Genomic DNA, 18223 nt, shown 5'->3' with positions numbered 1-18223 from the left:
ACAGGAGCAATTAGGGTTAAGTGCCTTGCTCAAGGGCACATCGACAGATTTTTCACCTAGTCGGCTCGGGGATTAGAACCAGCGATTGCTGGCACAACACTCTTCACCACTAAGCTACCTGCCGCCACTTATAATTTCAATAGTTTTCCCAATAAACTGCAGTAACAAGTTTTCTGGGCCCCCATTTACACAGAATATTGATAATGCTGAACAAAATGAAAACTGATTAAAAACAAACAGCTTATTTGTTGAACACCTGATTATTAGTGAACTACTTTAAAAGTCTGTGTCACGCCCTGGCCTATAGAACTCTAGTTAGTTTGGTCAGGGTGTGAATATCATGTGTGTTGATTCTATGTTTGTATTTCTATGTTTGGCCGGGTGTGGTTCCCAATCAGAGGCAGCTGTCGCGCGTTGTCTCTGATTGGGGATCATACTTAGGCAGCCAGTTTTCACGTTTCATTGCCTGTTGTTGTTTTGTATGTTTATTCGGTTTAATAAACATGGATGCATTTCACGCTGCGCCTTGGTCTGACCCGTCCTTCAACGACTGTGACAGTCTGAGCCTGCTAATGGTCTAGTGACAATCAATGGTTAGTGTAATCCAACCAGGGTTCCATCTCAAGCAGTATGCATACTCTGTTTCGAAATACATTTAACCAAGTGAGTTATGTTTAATTTTACAGTTACTTTTTGTTAAATAAGACATGAAAAGATTACAACGGAAATTAACTGAATGCAATTAAGTGATGTTACTTGTTGTAAAAAAATAAAATACTTATTGGATGAAGGTTTGAAGGTGTTGCGAAGGCATTTGTTGATGGCCGAGAACATCCTGACAAAGATGAAGGGTTTGTGTTTCTTCTCCTCGGGTTTGGAAGTTGCAGGAAGACTCTTCTCTAGTGGAGTCGTGACAGCCTTGGCACTATGCGAGGTGCTAGAGACAGCAGAGAAAGTTGGCATGAACTTCAGTCTACAAGCCTACATATACTTTAAGTTTTAAACAGATTTTGTGCTATTCAAACATTTTTCATGTTGCTAATGTTGTGGGACTGGGAAATATGTGATGAAATAATGATTAGCGGTAAGACTTACGTATGCAATGCTACTCCTCATGGGAAAACTTAACCTGGTCCTGTGCTTCCTCTGAGGGCTGGACCTCCTTTTTGTTGCTTAGCTTGAAGAGCTAATGGTTTCAATATAAAAATGGTCTTAATGAATGTAATTCTTAAAATGACATTATTTAGACAGCAGCAATTCACAGGGTTACTAATTGAAAACAAGACAAGTATAAAGTAATACCATTAAGTAATAAACACCAAATAATTACAACAATATTCAATGATATCATTTAAATTAGAACCATTTCTGGTGTACCTTGAGGTTGATTCTGAACTTAGAGATCTTTGGGAGGAATCTGAACCTCCCTTTGCCTTGTTTCACAGCCTGGATAGAACTGGAATCATTGTGGGCCTGCTCCTAAGACCCAGTGGCTATGACTGATAACTCTCTGTCATGGATGTTGTCATCCATTGTGGGACTAGAGGCCCCAGACACGTTGTCCATCACTTGGTGACAGATTGCCCTTGTGAACAGATTCATTGTGTCATCGTAAAGCTGGGAGGAACTGCCAGAGACCAGAGAGCTACTACCATCAAGTTCTGTCACTCGGGAAGTAGTGGAACTTGAGCTACGGTGACTAGACGCTCTTGATGGAACATTGTGAAAGGAGGCTTCCTGATCCACCCCCATGATGGAGGAAAGATCAACTGAAGCAGCAAATCGCAAATCTTGTCCTTTGAGAAGTTATTCCAGCCTTGTTAGATCAGACTCTGGAGAAGTGATCTGCTGCAGCACTTCAGGACCAAGATTTTCAATGATGAGGCTCACCACATCGTTCATGTTTTTTTCTTGGGCCACTCAATGAGGTCTCCGACGCAGTATCATTCCTTGAATCAATACATGTGCTTCTAACGATAGGGCAGCTATTGTCCAGCATCTCAGTTGACATTGGAGTTCGTGGGAGTAGTGTCAAATCTCTGAGACCTTGAGGCTTTTGACGCAGTAGATAAAGAAGATGAAGTCCTTAGAGGCTCTTGCCACTCCTGGTCTTTATCGCCCTTACTGCAAACTGTCTCCACACTCTCCAGCATTGTTCCCACCATGTCATGGAGTCGCACCAGCTCCACTGAGGTCATCAATTCCTCTGATCTGATCAGGTCCTCTTTGATGGCAACCAATATTTATTTGACTGATGCTTTTCTTGGCTTGCAGCATGGTTGCATCTGTGATGTTCACATCTGGTTGATAATGCAGAGTGAAAAACTCTCTCAGGTTTTTCTGCAGGTGCTGATAAGTAGTCTGTGCTGTAGTCCACATTTTTTTCAGAAATGGCAACACCACTTTGCCAGCTCTTTGTTGAAGCAGAAGAACTTGAGGTACCCTGTAGAAGGGCAAAATCAGTTGGCTGTAAATCCATGCTCATAAAATAAGTTAGAGAGAAATCCTGTCAAATGCCAAAATCTGGTTGACCGACCTGACTAGTGCGGGACACTGATCGGCTGGAACTTCCCAAATTAGAAAAGCATCTGACAGATTTCAATAGGACTCGTTTCACTTGTTTAGCTGCCTTTGTTTTAAACGTTTCACCTGAGAGTTCGCAAATTACTTCATTGGGAGCAACGCACAAACTTTCTGATGAAGAAGTTGTGGAACTTGCGGCAGAGATGTCCTCTAACCAAGCCATGACGTTGTCCACAAACTCAATAGCCAAAAGAGACGTATCCGATGACATCTCTTTAGCTGAACATGTCAATTCCTCCTCAGGAACCTCTGGCTTGTAAAATGTCACAATTGTGCTCATAACCTCCTTGGTGGTACAGTCGAGGTGAAGCTGAATGATCTGAGGACTAAGAGCTATCATAGGTCTGGAGCTTATGCTCTGACCTCTACGAAGAGCCACTTCTTCTGATGACATGACCCCTAGAAGCAAAGCCCCATTCTTACTGGAGCTAAAGTAATTTTGGATCAAAGTAGGAGCAGAAATGTTTTTAGTTTGCTCTAGATTCTCCTCTTTTTCTCGATCTGAACTTTTAAGGGCCAAAAGTCGAGAATCTAATAAAAAGCATGAGCTGGCGCACACCCAGAGAACATTATTTAGTGGAGGTGCTGACTAATGGAGAATAAACTGTAAGCCATAAAAACAAATAGAGTCACACACACTATGAAACCACCTTTGGTTTCTTACCCAATAAATTACTGGGAGTTTATACATAGAGTGTGCGACTCTCTTTATTTGTTTTTATAGCCAAAGGTCAAGAGTAAAATCCCCTCAGCATATTCTGCAACCTTTTAGTAAGCCTAAGAGCCACAGGTAGAGCTTTCACTTTTGTCAAATCTGATTGTACGATACACTGCATGTCGCTCACAAAGGAATCCATTATTTCAGAGGCCTCAGAGCCTAATGGTTGTAGTTAAATGTTTTTCTGGCAGATTTGTTTCACTGGCCAGATTACTTGAAGGCTCAGGTCTGCCAGCAGACATTTGTGCAGACAGACTTCTGCTAGACCTAATGAGCATCTCTCTAATAGCTTCAGTGGCTTCTGACTTCAGTTCAACACTGAAGAAATTGTCAATGGTTTACATTTTGTCAGGGTGAAAGTATGAGCATTTTTGACTCACCAAGCTGCCAAAGGATACAGTCTCTTTCAGAATTGTTTTTCTCCACTAGGTAGTCTTCCTGAAGACCACCAACACAATCCTTTGAAGCACATTTTTTAAAACTTTGTGTGCAATTTCTCGAGGCGCATCCATTTTTCCTTGCTCTTCTTCCTGGCATTCTCCGGATTTGACAATGACAGCCATGACCTCTCCTGTCAACGGTGCAAGGGAGGCCTCGATGTCTATATTCTCCATAGATGGATTGGTCTTGGCTTGAGGCGCAGCCTGTCCAGTGACTCCAAACCGCCGCAGCTTGGCAGAGATAACAGACACCCTCTTCTTGGCAGCCTGGATGCCATACCGCCTCCCAGTTCACACAACACTGGGCTTGATTTACCTGAGCTGGAACAGGAGATGATCAGTGAGATGTCAGAGTTAACCTGACCACTGATCTGGTCAATCCAAGTGAGCAAGCAGAGCAGGATTGACCTCCCAGAACCTGAAGAATTGTGTCCTCTGTGATCCCAAAGAGGATCTGTCAGTCGAGCCTCTCCTCCATGTGCCCTCTGCAACAAGATTTTATAAATCTTGTCTAATGTTTACATATTGATGATCTTTATAAATTGTTTATTTGAATTAACCAATAGTTAATTATCTAACCAATATGTAAAATGTAGTTCAATGAAGCGTTTTTATGTGGTGTCTGTTATTTTACCCAAAAAAATGTAGTTTCTTAGCTTTGTATTCTAAGAACAGTCAAATGCTGTGTAATGTGTGAAAAAGTTAACCTGAATTGAGTATGTACCGTATACAGTGATATGATAAGTTGGGTCAGGCATGCAGTTGAGGTTGGTGAACATGTGGTTGATGAAGATACCTTCCAGAAGAAGAATGTGGAGTGGGTGTGCTGGAGTTGTAATAATGTGTACCACTTCCTCAATTCTCTGTTGTGGTAACTGTTTTCATGCATCAACTCCAGCCTCTGTTCAAATTCAGTGGACGAGGGGTAGGGAGTCTTGACCTGTTGACTACACAGAGACTTTCCACCACTAGACCTTGTGGGTAGATCTGTCATTAAACATCACCATGCGTGACTGCTTAAAATCAGTTGCGGAGGGGTATGGAGTCTTGACATGTTGGCTGCACAGAGACTTTTTTAATTTAGTTTCTTTACCCCCTTTTTCTCTGGATTTTGTGATATACAATTGTGATCTTGTCTCATCGCTGCAACTCCCCAACGGGCTCGGGAGAGGCGAAGGTCGAGTCTTGAGTCCTCCGAAACATGACCCACCAAGCCGCGTTACTTCGTAACAACTGCTTGCTTAACCCGGAAGCCAGCTGCACCAATGTGTCGGAGGAAACACAGTTCAACTGACGATCGAGGTCAGCTTGCAGGCACCCGGCCCACCACAAGGAGTCGCTAGAGCGCGATGAGCCCAAGTAAAGCCCCCCGGCCAAACCCTCCCCTAACCCGGACAACGCTGGGCCAATTGTGCGCCGCCCTATGGGACTCCCGGTCAAGGTCGGTTGTGACACACCCTGGGATCGAACCCCAGGTTGTAGTGATGCCACAACACTGCGATGCAGTGCCTTAGACCGCTGCGCCACTCGGGAGGCACACAGACTTTCCACTGCCAGGCATCTTGGGTAGACCTTCTTCATTAAACCTCAACACACATTCCTGGATGCTTGCAATGTTGGAGCACTCCAGTCAGCGAGGGGGAGGAGCTAGCTTCCCTGGCAGCATCAAGTTTTTTTTCTCATCAATCTACACACAATACCCCATAATGACAAAGCAAAAACAGGTTTTTAGAAGAAAAAAAAAAAAATAAGTATTCAGACGCTTTACTCAGCAGACATTTTTTGATACCCTTCCCCAGATCTGTGCCTCGACACAATCCTGTCTCGGAGCTCTATGGACAATTCCTTCAACCTCATGGCTTGGTTTTTGCTCTGACATGCACTGTCACTGGACCTTATATAGACAGGTGTGTGCCTTTCCAAATCATGTCAAATCAATTGAATTTACCACAGGTGGACTCCAATCAAGTTGTAGAAACATCTCAAGCATGATCAATGGAAACAGGATGCACCTGAGCTCAATTTCGAGTCTCATAGCAAAGGGCCTGAATACTTATTTAAATAAGGTACTTGTGTTTTTTATTTTTAATACATTTGCACACATTTTTAAAAACCTGTTTTTTCTTTTTGTCATTATGGGGTATTTTGTGTAGATTAATGAGGGGGGGAAATAATTTAGCCAATTTTAAAATAAGGCTTTAACGTAACCAAATGTGGAAAAAGTGAAGGGGTCTTAATACTTTCCGAATGCACTGGACCTATCAGTGAGATTACTCATGAAATTGGTGAGGATAGGGAAGCAGATGTCCTCTTCCGTTCCTGAGGGGTGAAGTAGACTATTGAGAAGTTCCTTCTGTAAGAGTTGAATTACTGCTGCCCTGTTTTGGTATTTATCCGAAGAGAATGCCACAGAGGGACCTAAAGGACAAAAATGTATACGTTTTTTTTCATTTAAAAAATTTGTTGAATCTGCACAACAAAGGGCACACTAACCAAACGGTACATGTACTGGGAAAAGTCATGTTTTAATATCCAAAAACTCGAACCTGCTTCAGTATCACGGTCGGCTGAGGTCTTCTTGGCACTTGATTTCCATTTGGCCTTCAAGAAAACAGATTTCAAATCCCACATTAGTATGCTTAATGTGAAACATCAAGTCAAAGCAGCCCATTATTTAGCCAATACATAGACAGATAGATTAAAAGCTAGCAAAGAGCCCAAATGACCAGAGGACCAATCTTACCGTTCTCTCTTCTTTTACTTGAGCAACTGGCTCTTCTTCTTTTGAGTCCTCCTCCATCCATTTCTCTTGGTGACTATCTTCCAAGTACTGTTATATAGACATGTTGTTAACGTTATTATCATCATATCATATACACTTTTCATCAAATTACGCTTGTTAACCTATCTGTTTGGTGAAAAGAGTCTAACACAAATCTGCCAAAATGGCCTTATGGTCACTAGAGGCCTCTATCGTTCTTTATGGTATTTCCCTCCTTTTTCTTGATTCCCACAGATGAAACGTCATCAACAAGAGACAAAATAGGTTGGCAGAAAGCCTGGTTAGAGAAATACCATCTTATTTAGCTTTTGGTACTAGAGCCTGTGTTGAGCTTATTTCCTCTAATATGTATCATGACATGTGGAATTTTGGTGTACATTTTGCTAAATTATAGTGTGTTTACCAACTAATTATTCGTCAAGAAAGGTTGAGCGTGACTTTCTCAGTGTGAGGACCGAACAGTTGGCAAAAACAAAACAAATGCCAGTAGCGTCTAGAATGAAATCTGAAAGATAATTTAGCTAGCTAACGTATTACTTTTTGCCGCAGAGAATAAGGTAATGTCTTCTGTTAGATTTGCTAACTTTCCTTCTAAAATATGTTTGGGGGCAGGGGTCCCCTTGCTATCCCCATGGCTACCCCCCCCCCCCCCCCCATCTCATCTCAGTGCCAACTCGCTCTCAAGCTAGCTAACTAAATACATATAATCATGCACATTAGCTACATAACATTAACATTCGACTCAGTGATCTCACTTAGTAGAATTCAAAACACTAGTTAGCTTATGATGAATTGATGCCAATAGCTACCTTCAGTGTAATTTTACACATGACATGTACCACTCACTCAGGTGTAAACAGCTCATGGTTGACACTGAGAAAAGAGCAGTGGGATGTGGTGCCACATCCACCATAGACCTCAGCGGAAAGAACAAAGAGAATGAGAAGAAAAAGAGGTCTCGTGTGAAACAGGTGATGGCAGATGTGAAGAAACAGGTGGACTTCTGGTTCGGGGATGTCAACCTTCACAAGGACAGGTTTCTGAGACAACTCATTGAGGAGTCACGAGATGGATGTAAGTCATTGCAATAAGCAGCACTGGTGTAGTAGCTGGCTAGTTTACTTTCCCTGTAAGTTCCTTTCATTTGAAGCGAGTTGAGCTGCTACTGTCAACAGTGGTTTTATTTTCTACAGATGTTGACATATCAGTGTTGACGTCCTTCAACCGAATGAAAAATCTGACAACTGATTGCAAGTTGATTGCTAGAGCGCTGAAAAATGCATCTGTCGTTGAGGTAAAGTACTACTGTATATATTCAGTTTTTCAGTTGCATGCTGGTTGGAGTTTTGTATCGAATCCATAGATTTATGGTGTTCACTGTGACCTGTTTTGGTCCTTTAGGTCAACCTAGAGGGAACTAAAGTGCGACGGCAGCGTCCAATAGGAGAGGATCCAAAAGATGTAGACAAGCGAACAGTCTATGTGGTAAATACCAGTTACATTCATGTTTGTCAATTCATGACGTGGTCCTTTGGTTATTATAAAATACAGCTTCCCCCCAGGAACTTCTGCCCAAGAAAGTAACCCACGACTGGCTAGAGCGAGTGTTCACCAAATGTGGAAATGTGGTTTACGTCAGCGTGCCAAGATACAAAACCACGGGCCACTCCAAAGGGTTTGCCTTCGTTGAGTTTGAGACAGAAGAGGAAGCACAGAAAGCCATAGAGGTGAGATATCATAAAGATTTCTCTGTAATTCATTTCATGATTGAATTGATGTGTTCTATCTAGTAACAAACTGGTAGAGAACTAACCATGTTCTCCTTGTCCAGATGCTAAACAACCCTCCAGAGGACGCCCGCAGGAAGCCTGGCATCTTTCCCAAGACCAAGAACAGGAAGCCTATCCCTGATCCACCCTCCCTGAACACCACACAAGGTGGGTATTGGGAAAAATGTAGCATCACTGGTTAACTCCAGAGTGACTACACACAATAAGAACAAATGCGTATGTTGGCCACTTTTGAGTAAAGTGGCAACGCTTCAAGTATCAAGTTAACACCCTTTACCATCTGTGAATCTACTGTGTGTGTGTGTGTGTGTGTGTGTGTGTGTGTGTGTGTCTTTGCAGACAAGGAAGAGGAGGAGGAGAGGAAGAAGAAGAAGTCCAGGGGGAGCGCCAAAGAGGACGCCCTGTCACAGACGGAGACGACAGTGGGCGGGGGCAAACAGGAAATAGAATCTGAGTCTAAACCCTCTGACAGGAAGAGGAAACACACGGCCGAGGGTGCAGAGGGCGTAGTACCTGCGGAGGGCACAAGGAAGCCCCCATCCAAAAAGCTAGAGAAGAAGAGACGGCGGTCCCAGACAGGGGAGAGCTCAGAGAGTGACGCCCAGGGAGACATGCCATCCAAGCTGAGGAAGACGAGTGAGGGGAAGGATGACAAGGTGAAGGAGAGCGATGGGAAAGGTAAGGCCCTTCATTATATTGAACCCGCATCACATTGCTTGTAGGGCTGGGAATTACCAGGTACCTCACGATACAATATCACGATACTTAGGTGCCGATTCTATATGTATTGTGATTCAATACTGTGATTTTATTGCGATGTTCCAAACATATTGCTCACCATATGTCTGCTGCAGAGAGACAAGAGAGCCATGAGAATGAGTTTTGATCAGTCATGGAAATAAAAGTGATGAAAACAAATTGGCTCCCTATTTAAAACGATGGAGAACAAGCTGTGAAGGAGTTTTGGTGCAACTAGCACAAAAATAATATTGTGATATTGTCAAAACGATACAATATATCGTGAAACAATATCCCGATATGTAACTATTGACCCCCACCACCACCATCACTAATTGCTTGTGAACAGATAAAATCACACAAAATGGTTTTGCATACAAGAAAATACTGGGTAGACTCCTCTCATTCACAGGTAGATGCTCCTAGTTCAGAATCACACGTGGGCAGGTTTGACTAAATCCTGCTCTAAGGATGGTCTCCCGGTCTGACACTATAGTGAGATGGTCAGCAGTGACAAATTAAGCCTAATAATAATCTTGTGTTCTTCAGACCTGCCTGTCAAGGCTAAGGAGGAGAAAGAGGAAGAGGAGGAGAAGATGGACGACTCCCTGCTAAAAGCCAAGAGGAAAAGGAAGAAGAAGCACAAGGAGAGGGTGAAGATCGGGGAAGAGGTTATTCCTCTCCGGGTTCTCTCCAAGTAAGAACTATCATGCATCTTTATCACTACTAGCTTACTCTTAGTCAATCAGACCAACAGCATTGACATAATCCCTAAATAACTTAGTCTAAAGCATAGCATCTTTATTGAACAATCCAATACCCTAGTGTTAGACAAGATATTATTTAGAATGAAGAGCTTGCTCTTTCTTTTGTTCTCTCTCTCCTTTCTCTACCTCTCCCTCTCCATCCTCTCCTTCTGGCTCTGGATGGAAGGAAAGACTGGCTGAAGCTGAAGCAGGAGTATCTGACCCTGCAGAAGAGGAGCATGGGAGCTCTGAAGACGTGCTTGACCAAGTTCCACCACAAGGGGGCAGGAGGGAAGATGGAGATGGACACCAGTCTGCAACAGACATGTAAGTACCTATACTGAACAAAAATATAAACGCAACATGTAAAGTGTTGGTCCCAACATACATGACGTTTCATGAACTGAAATAAAAGATCCCAGAAATGTTCCATGCGCACAAAAAGCTTATTTCTCCAGGGTCTTGAACTAACTGCAGTTTGGCATTGTAACCGACTTCAGTGTACAAATGCTCACCTTCGATGGCCACTGGCACGCTGGAGAAGTGTGCTTTTCACAGATGAATCCCAGTTTCAACTGTACCGGACAGATGGCAGACCACGTGTATGGCGTCGTGTGGGCGAGCGATTTGCTGATGTCAATGTTGTGAACAGAGTGCCCCATGGTAGCAGTGGGGTTTTGGTATGAGCAGGCATAAGCTACGGACAATGAACACGATTGCATTTTATCGATGGCAATTTGAATGCACAGAGATACCGTGCCATTCATCCGCCACCATCACCTCATGTTTCAGCATGATAATGCATGGCCCCATTTCGCAAGGATCTGTACACAATTCCAGGAAGCTGAAAATGTCCCAGTTCTTCCATGGCCTACATACTCACCAGACATGTCACCCATTGAGCATGTTTGGGAAGCTCTGGATCGACTTGTACGACGGCGTGCTCCAGTTTCCGCCAATATCCAGCAACTTCACACAGCCATTGAAGAGGAGTGGGACACCATTCCACAGGTCAGAATCAACAGCCTGATCAACTCTATGCGAAGGAGATGCATGAGGTAAATGGTGGTCACACCAGATACTGACTGTTTTCTGATCCACGCCCCTACTTTTTTGTTTAAAGGTATCTATGACCAACAGATGTATATCTGTATTCCCAGTCATGTGAAATCCATAGATTAGGGCCTAATGAATTTATTTCAATTGACTGATTTCCTTATAAAAATGTTGAGACTGTTGCATGTTGCGTTTATATTTTTGTTCAGTGTAGTTATTGCCTAATATTTACCCACTACTTACCTATCTGTCAGTAGTACAACTTCTGCATAATTAAATCCCTTAGTACTCTTATAAACACCCCAAATATTGAACATATCGAGTCAAATGTTAGTTTACTGTCCACATATTACATTAGAATAAATGCGGAAAATCTTTTGAAACTGGTTCCCATTAAATTGACAATTTCTGAACACAATATTATGTCTTCATGTATTTCTGTCTCTCTTTTTTTCCACAGCTGAGGAGCGTAAATCAGGTGAAAAGGAGACTCCCCCCGGGCCTCAGTTTGAGAGTGGCTGCATCGTCAAGATCACACACACCAAACCCTTACCTGGGAGAAAAGTAATCAAGGTAGAGATGTGCTTTTACCATGTAAAAATGATTAGAGCCATGTGTTCTTCTAACCAAAAATGTGTGTGCACATGTGTGTGTCTAGGATGCTCTCTCAGAGGTTTCCCCAGTGGTGTATGTGGACACCCTAGAGGGTGACGCTGAGGGTTACGTCCGCTTCAAGAGTCCAGTAGAGGCCAAGGCCATCATTGACGCTCGCACCGACCTGCAGAACAAACACAGCTGGCAGCTAGAGATCCTCTCTGGTATGCTGACTCTCCCATTACTTCTCAGTGGTTCCTCAAGGGCCCTGTTCAAATCATCTTTCATTGCATCCTTCCTTCCTCCCTATCTTGAGGTAATCGCTGACATTTTTTACATTTTTACATTTTAGTCATTTAGCAGACGCTCTTATCCAGAGCGACTTACAGGAGCAATTAGGGTTAAGTGCCTTGCTTAAGGGCACATCGACAGATTTTTCACATAGTCGGCTCGGGGATTAGAACCAGCGACCTTTCGGTTACTGGCACAACGCTCTTACCCACTAAGCTACCTGCCGCTTACATGACTAGTGACAGCAACACAGAGGTAGCCTTGCTCATATTAGATCAGTGATTTCTTCAAGGATGGGAGGAAGGAGGGATGTATTTGGGAGAATTCAAACAGGGCCTTAAACAATTTACTACATCTGAACAGAGGCAATGGAGATGTAAGATAATGGTCAATTAACAGTTGGGGGTTCTCTGTAGCTCAGTTGGTAGAGTATGGCACTTGCAACGGCAGGATAATGGGTTCGATTCCCGGGACCACCCGTATGTAAAATGTATGCACGCATGACTAAGTCGGTTTGGATAAAAGTGTCTGCTAAATGGCTATTATTATTATTATTATTATTATTATTATTATGATATATTAACAGTTGTTTTTCAATTCCTCTTACAGCGTCATCATTAGAGGATCAAGAAAGCATATTCATGAATGAATGTCTTTTACCAAAAGATGTTTGATTAATTTGGCTTCATTTGCTCATTAAGAGAAAAATGTGGCTGAATTATGTCACAATTGCTCATTTGTTCATTAATTTTTACTTTTAGGCGACCATGAACAAAGGTACTGGCAGAAGATCCTGGTGGACCGCCAAGCTAAGCTGAACCGACCCAGAGACAAGAAACGGGGCACAGAGAAAGTAGGCTTCCCCTCCATTTTAATTTTCTATAATTTTAATTTTCTATGGATTATTTACTAGGATCTCTAGCAGCACCCAACCATTTTAATTAGGGAGAAAAAAACACATTATGAGCATGTTGTTCACTCATTTTATCTATTTTTCTGCCCCAGCTCATTTCCAAAGCCGAGAAAATCATCATAGCCAGGGCCAAGGAGGCCACTAAGCACATCCGTTTCATGGAGGACTGATCAAAACTGTCAAGTTCTACTGTGTGTCCTTTCTTTTCTGAATAATTTTCTTCCTTAAGAGTTTATTGAAATGTTGGCCATTTTGTCATTTCTACATTGGATGATGTTTTTGTGAAGCATTTTTTATTTTTCCTATTCTTGAGAATGTTACAAGCAGAGAGAAGCCATGGTTTTAAAAGGTATACATAATAACCTTCCACTGACGGGAAGGTTATTATGTATGGAGACTGTTCTACAAGTAGAAAGCTGCTACATTATTTAAATTGGGAAATAGATTTGCGCACTACTCAATTTTTTTCTAAATTATGTTGAAGTGAGAGGTGCGTAAATTTCAGTAATGAAATGTGAATGTGTATATACTGTAAATATGATTTCAAAACGTGCCCAGACAAGCTTTGTTCAAGAACGGTTTTCGCTAACATGGCATGGCAACAATAACCTTTTGTTTTTGAAGGAATTTTACTATTTTCTAAATAATAAATATACATTTTGGTGCTTAGTAATGGACTTGTGGCTTTTTTATTCAGCCCATGAACAAAAGCCTCATGCATTATATTGTTCACACACATCATGCATGCAGCATTAGGTGCATTACCATGCTAAATTATATTTTACATTCGTGTCCACATTGTTAACTTATGTAACATTAAATAGAAAACAGCTTAACAATTACACAATATTCAAAGTAAGAATTGTTATGAATTCTTGGTATAAAAAAAAACACATGCACAATCAGGATTATGCTTTTTTTTATGTGAGTGACCATACAAAATACCTGAGGTGCTCATTAATGTGATTAATTCATCTAAAATGTCAATTAATATATTTGAATATAAATCTAAGACACCCCCCTAGCTAGCTGTGTGTGCAGGTCAGTGGTCGGGACTCTACGGCGCCCTCTTGGCTCGGCTGGGGACCCTGCAGCTCTTCCTGCTGTGGGAGTAAGAGGGCTTATCGGACGTTGCAGCGGCCAGCCCCGTTTCCTGTACCGAGGTGGTCCGGTACAGCCTGTGTCCTCCAGCCCCCATGGAGCTGTACTCAAAGCCAGGAGGACAGCCATCCCGGGCTGGGCAAGGTGGGATCTCCTTGGGTGTGTAGGTGGAGCGATAGCTGGATTCCTCATCCATGGCCTTGGGACTCAGCAGCTTCTGGGTGGGCTTAAAGCTGGTGGCGCGCTGGGCCGTCTTGGGCGTGTATGCTGAGCGGAAGGTGGTGGTGTTGGCGAAAGCCCCCTTGGGTTTCTCTAGCTCATCTGCGTAGACCATGGGGGGGGGGGGGACCACGTCCCAGGTCCGGTAGTCCTCCTTCATGGTTGACCTGGTCTGGAGGGGCTCCCTGGCCTCCTTCACCCAGGCCTCGACCGGGGGACGGGCGGACTGGGGCCGCTGCTGGCACTCGTGGTCGACATAGTCAGCATGAGCTGTGGACAGACCGACCATAGTGCCCTCGGGTGGGCAGTACTTCTCAGCCTGGTGCTGGTGCTTGGGCTGCAGGGGCCAGACCTTGTACTGGTCGCGGAACTCACTGGTCCCCTGGAATACAGCCGGGCTGCTCTCCCAGGCCACCTTTGCCCTAAAGGGCTTGGCGGGCTCGGCTGGCAGGCCCCGGTAGTCCTGCCTGTAGGTGGAGACCCCATTGAGGGGGGCGCTGGTGGGCCTGTAGACAGCCTTCCCTTTGGGCTGCGTGGGCTGGACCGGGTGGGGGACATACTGCGTGTGGTAGTTGGTGGCGCCGTCGAAGGGCAGGGTCTCCCGGGTGTCGGCGGCCGGTTTGAAGCTCTCCCTGGCCTCGGTCGGGCCCTTGTAGCAGTAGTCGTCTTGGAAGGTGGTGGTCACCTCGAACTTGCTGTCGTTCAGCTTCAGGTTGTCACACGTCCTGTAGGGTTGGACTTTCTGGTTGTGCCATGCTCGGAATTCCCCTGGAAATAATAGAGAGAGGACTACGTTTAATGTCAAATCCATGGTTTCATTTCATCTGACCATTAAAAACATCTACAAATTCAATGTTAACGCCAAGATGTATTCATTTCATTTGAACAATTATTGTTGATTTGATTATAATTGATTTATTAATCTTTCGAATACTGAGTAGCCTACATCTTAAGCTATTCCCCTACTAAAGACACATAATCTGTACCTTTGTATAAGGACTGAGCAACCATCTTTGCTGTGGGTGGATGATACACCTCTGGCTTGGTCACAATGTGCTTCTGAACCGGGTGGGTTGGGTAGTCCCTGGTGTAGGTACTGCTGTGTCTCATTCTCCCGTCAGGTGGCTCATACACCTTGGTGACCTTTGGTGGCCTCTGGGTCACTTCATGGGCCACGTAGTCTGACCTGAAAGACATTACCCTCATGACTTGCAACGTGCAGACTGAATAAACTACTCAAACTATTAAATTGTTAATGTTGTCATTCACTCTTTTTCTACCAGAATATCATATCTTATTTGATGAATTATGTGTCTCTCACTTGAAAGTGGTCATGTTGGATATCCTTCCCTCCAGTGGCTGATACTCATTATTCAGCTTCTTGGCTGCCCGAACGACAGTGGTGCAGTAGGCAGGGTACTTTTCCTGGTATTCCGAGACCATGCAGCCTGGGATCAGGACACATGGTTCCTCTGGATGGGATCCTTGTGAGCAGTGGTGATGCCTGCCAAGAGAAAGGGATTAAGTGTTGGGATTGGTTGGAATGGCCCAAGAGTGTGTTGTTGAGAATCGGCTGTTGGTCAAAGTGGTGTTCTGGTTGGTGGCACCTTAATTGGGGAGGACAGGCTCGTGGTAATGGCTGGAGCTGAATAGGTGGAATGGTATCAAATACGTCAAACACATGGTTTAAATGTGTTTGATGCCATTCCATTCGCTCAGTTCCAGCCATTATAATGAGCCGTCCTTCCCTCAGCAGCCTCCACTGTTCTGAACAGAAATGGAATGTAGTTCTTAGAAATTTTTTGAAATTATATTGCGCTCAGATTAGTTTGTCGCTCTTCTCTCAGATAAGCTACATTAAAAAACATATAATTTGGTCTCACACAGCATGCAAAAATAATTATTCAGCATTTAAACTTGTAAATGTAATTAGAAGATGAACGATAACACTAGCATGATGTATAATGATCATGTGGTTTCATCGGGTCACAGTCAATATATTTGCATTCTGTTGGTACGGGCGTAACCTACCCTGCCTTCAGGTAAACATGTACTGCAACCCACAGCCATATCCTCTCTCCATCACCAGAATATAACTCACACTCCATGCCAGATCCGAGGTATTTAACGACCCCAAAGTTAAAACATGAATGATCTTACCTCATTGGCAAAGGTGGGCATCTCCAAATTCCGGATATAGCTTGAAACATCACACTATGGGATAGGCCTGCGCGTCTTTACGCTGTGCGCTCGGGTGTTGTGTTCCAATCCATCGTCCCAAACGCGTTTAAATTATTGACCAGAAGAACACGGGCTGTGTTGTAGTAGGCTACATGAAGTGCGTAGCGACTGAGAGAGCTTCTAAAAATAAATGCCCGTGGATTATTCACTCTCTCTACTCTCTCTCTCAAGCCCTGTTTATACCTGGTGCTAACATGGGTCCTTTATCCTGATCTTCTCTACATTCTGATTGTGCCTACATTTCCAGAAATATGTCTACACACCATGCGTCTGTTATCCGTCCACTATGTCTGCATTGTGACCAGATTTCCTGGTCCCTTCCTTTATGCAAATTATTTCACAGCTATTCTTTCATAATTATATTTATGTATTTATTGTAAAACACATATTGATGTAATCAGTCAATGGTGCCACCTGTCAAGGATTTTAGAGGGCGGAATAATTATGATTTAAATTGTTTCTCTGTCCAGAACTGTCTACACTTGTAAGATATCCAGACACAATACGTGTCTGACTACCTCTGAGGGTGGGCGGGATGATCTAATCACAATCAGATCACAATGTGTATTTTGATTGTCACACCTGTCTAACAATGTGGGCACAATCAGAATGTGGACACGATCAGGTCAAAGGACGTAAATTAGAACCAGGTATAAACGGGGCTTCAGTTTCTCTTCCAGCTCTGCTTCGCTCGAGGATGAGGACGCGGCTATGCTTATGCTCTATGTAGAGGGTTATTTCCAGGGTTTTCGTTGGGGAAATGGATTACATAAATTCCCGCTACTTTAAGTAAACAAAATACAAAATACTAATACTAACATATTGGTCATCCCATGTCCACTCCAGTTCCGAATTTGGAGTGGAAATGAGTGATAGACATCCATGAGAATAGGCTCTGAGACATTATGATTTTGAGTCAGTGTGACCTCGTAGGCTGTGTCGTAGTTACAGCTCTCCATCTGTTACGTTTTCTTAGCCAAAAAAACACTAGACTACATACACTACAGCTGAAATCGCTGTGTGAGTGCACCGTCGGTTGGGATATTGGTACCTACCCGCAGGTGCATATCTGGCACAAACATTGGATTGTCATGGTGTCTGTCTGTTGACTATACACTCCACTCCTGCTGTCAGATTAAACTTTGAACATAATTTTGTGGTTTAGAATAATGATTCCAAAATTGGAATTTAATATTCGAGAATGTGTTGTTTGTGTCATAATGAAGGCTCGTTCCACAGGTGTGATCATATAATTGGAACATATTCTTTGAATGTGACAAACTTTATGACATATACAGTGGGGGAAAAAAGTATTTAGTCAGCCACCAATTGTGCAAGTTCTCCCACTTAAAAAGATGAGAGAGGCCTGTAATTTTCATCATAGGTATACGTCAACTATGACAGACAAATTGAGAATTTTTTTCTCCAGAAAATCACATTGTGGGATTTTTTATGAATTTATTTGCAAATTATGGTGGAAAATAAGTATTTGGTCATCTACAAACAAGCAAGATTTCTGGCTCTCACAGACCTGTAACTTCTTCTTTAAGAGGCTCCTCTGTCCTCCACTCGTTACCTGTATTAATGGCACCTGTTTGAACTTGTTATCGGTATAAAAGACACCTGTCCACAACCTCAAAAAGTCACACTCCAAACTCCACTATGGCCAAGACCAAAGAGCTGTCAAAGGACACCAGAAACACAATTGAAGACCTGCACCAGGCTGGGAAGACTGAATCTGCAATAGGTAAGCAGCTTGGTTTGAAGAAATCAACTGTGGGAGCAATTATTAGGAAATGGAAGACATACAAGACCACTGATAATCTCCCTCGATCTGGGGCTCCACGCAAGATCTCACCCCGTGGGGTCAAAATGATCACAAGAACAGTGAGCAAAAATCCCAGAACCACACGGGGGGACCTAGTGAATGACCTGCAGAGAGCTGGGACCAAAGTAACAAAGCCTACCATCAGTAACACACTACGCCGCCAGGGACTCAAATCTTGCAGTG

General features: G+C 43.3%; 2 protein-coding genes across 2 annotated transcripts; one reads left to right on the top strand and one right to left on the bottom strand.

Moving 5' to 3' along the window:
• Nucleotides 1-6774: 6774 nt before the first annotated feature.
• LOC311113223 (la-related protein 7-like) lies at nt 6775-12829 on the top strand. Its single transcript, XM_084156427.1, has 13 exons — nt 6775-7080; nt 7374-7597; nt 7717-7817; nt 7925-8008; nt 8086-8250; nt 8355-8460; nt 8653-8991; nt 9601-9748; nt 9985-10124; nt 11314-11426; nt 11512-11671; nt 12500-12591; nt 12744-12829. The coding sequence occupies exons 2-13, from the start codon at nt 7387-7389 to the stop codon at nt 12819-12821; spliced, it is 1737 nt and encodes a 578-aa protein (XP_084012553.1). The 5' UTR covers nt 6775-7080; nt 7374-7386; the 3' UTR covers nt 12822-12829.
• Nucleotides 12830-13700: 871 nt separating this feature from the next.
• LOC311113224 (stabilizer of axonemal microtubules 1-like) lies at nt 13701-16460 on the bottom strand. The gene is made up of 4 exons (XM_084156428.1): nt 16132-16460; nt 15293-15475; nt 14958-15157; nt 13701-14739 (listed from the first exon to the last, which is right to left on the bottom strand). The coding sequence occupies exons 1-4, from the start codon at nt 16179-16181 to the stop codon at nt 13709-13711; spliced, it is 1464 nt and encodes a 487-aa protein (XP_084012554.1). The 5' UTR covers nt 16182-16460; the 3' UTR covers nt 13701-13708.
• Nucleotides 16461-18223: the final 1763 nt, after the last annotated feature.

This window comes from Coregonus lavaretus (genome assembly GCF_964263955.1).
Source record: "Coregonus lavaretus genome assembly, chromosome: 39".
Lineage (NCBI taxonomy): Eukaryota > Metazoa > Chordata > Actinopteri > Salmoniformes > Salmonidae > Coregonus > Coregonus lavaretus.
The sequence above is the reverse complement of the archived record's forward strand: the minus strand, read 5'-3'. Positions and strand labels throughout refer to the sequence as shown.

Excerpts from the sequence above, each read along its gene's own strand:
- LOC311113223 (XM_084156427.1), top strand. The coding sequence starts at position 7,387 with ATGGTTGACACTGAGAAAAGAGCAGTGGGATGTGGTGCCACATCCACC. Across the intron at positions 7,818-7,924 it reads AAAATGCATCTGTCGTTGAG|GTCAACCTAGAGGGAACTAA; the intron begins GTAAAGTACTAC and ends TTGGTCCTTTAG. Across the intron at positions 8,461-8,652 it reads CTCCCTGAACACCACACAAG|ACAAGGAAGAGGAGGAGGAG; the intron begins GTGGGTATTGGG and ends GTGTCTTTGCAG.
- LOC311113224 (XM_084156428.1), bottom strand. The coding sequence starts at position 16,181 with ATGTTTCAAGCTATATCCGGAATTTGGAGATGCCCACCTTTGCCAATG. Across the intron at positions 15,158-15,292 it reads TCCAACATGACCACTTTCAA|GTCAGACTACGTGGCCCATG; the intron begins GTGAGAGACACA and ends AATGTCTTTCAG. Across the intron at positions 14,740-14,957 it reads TGCTCAGTCCTTATACAAAG|GGGAATTCCGAGCATGGCAC; the intron begins GTACAGATTATG and ends TATTATTTCCAG.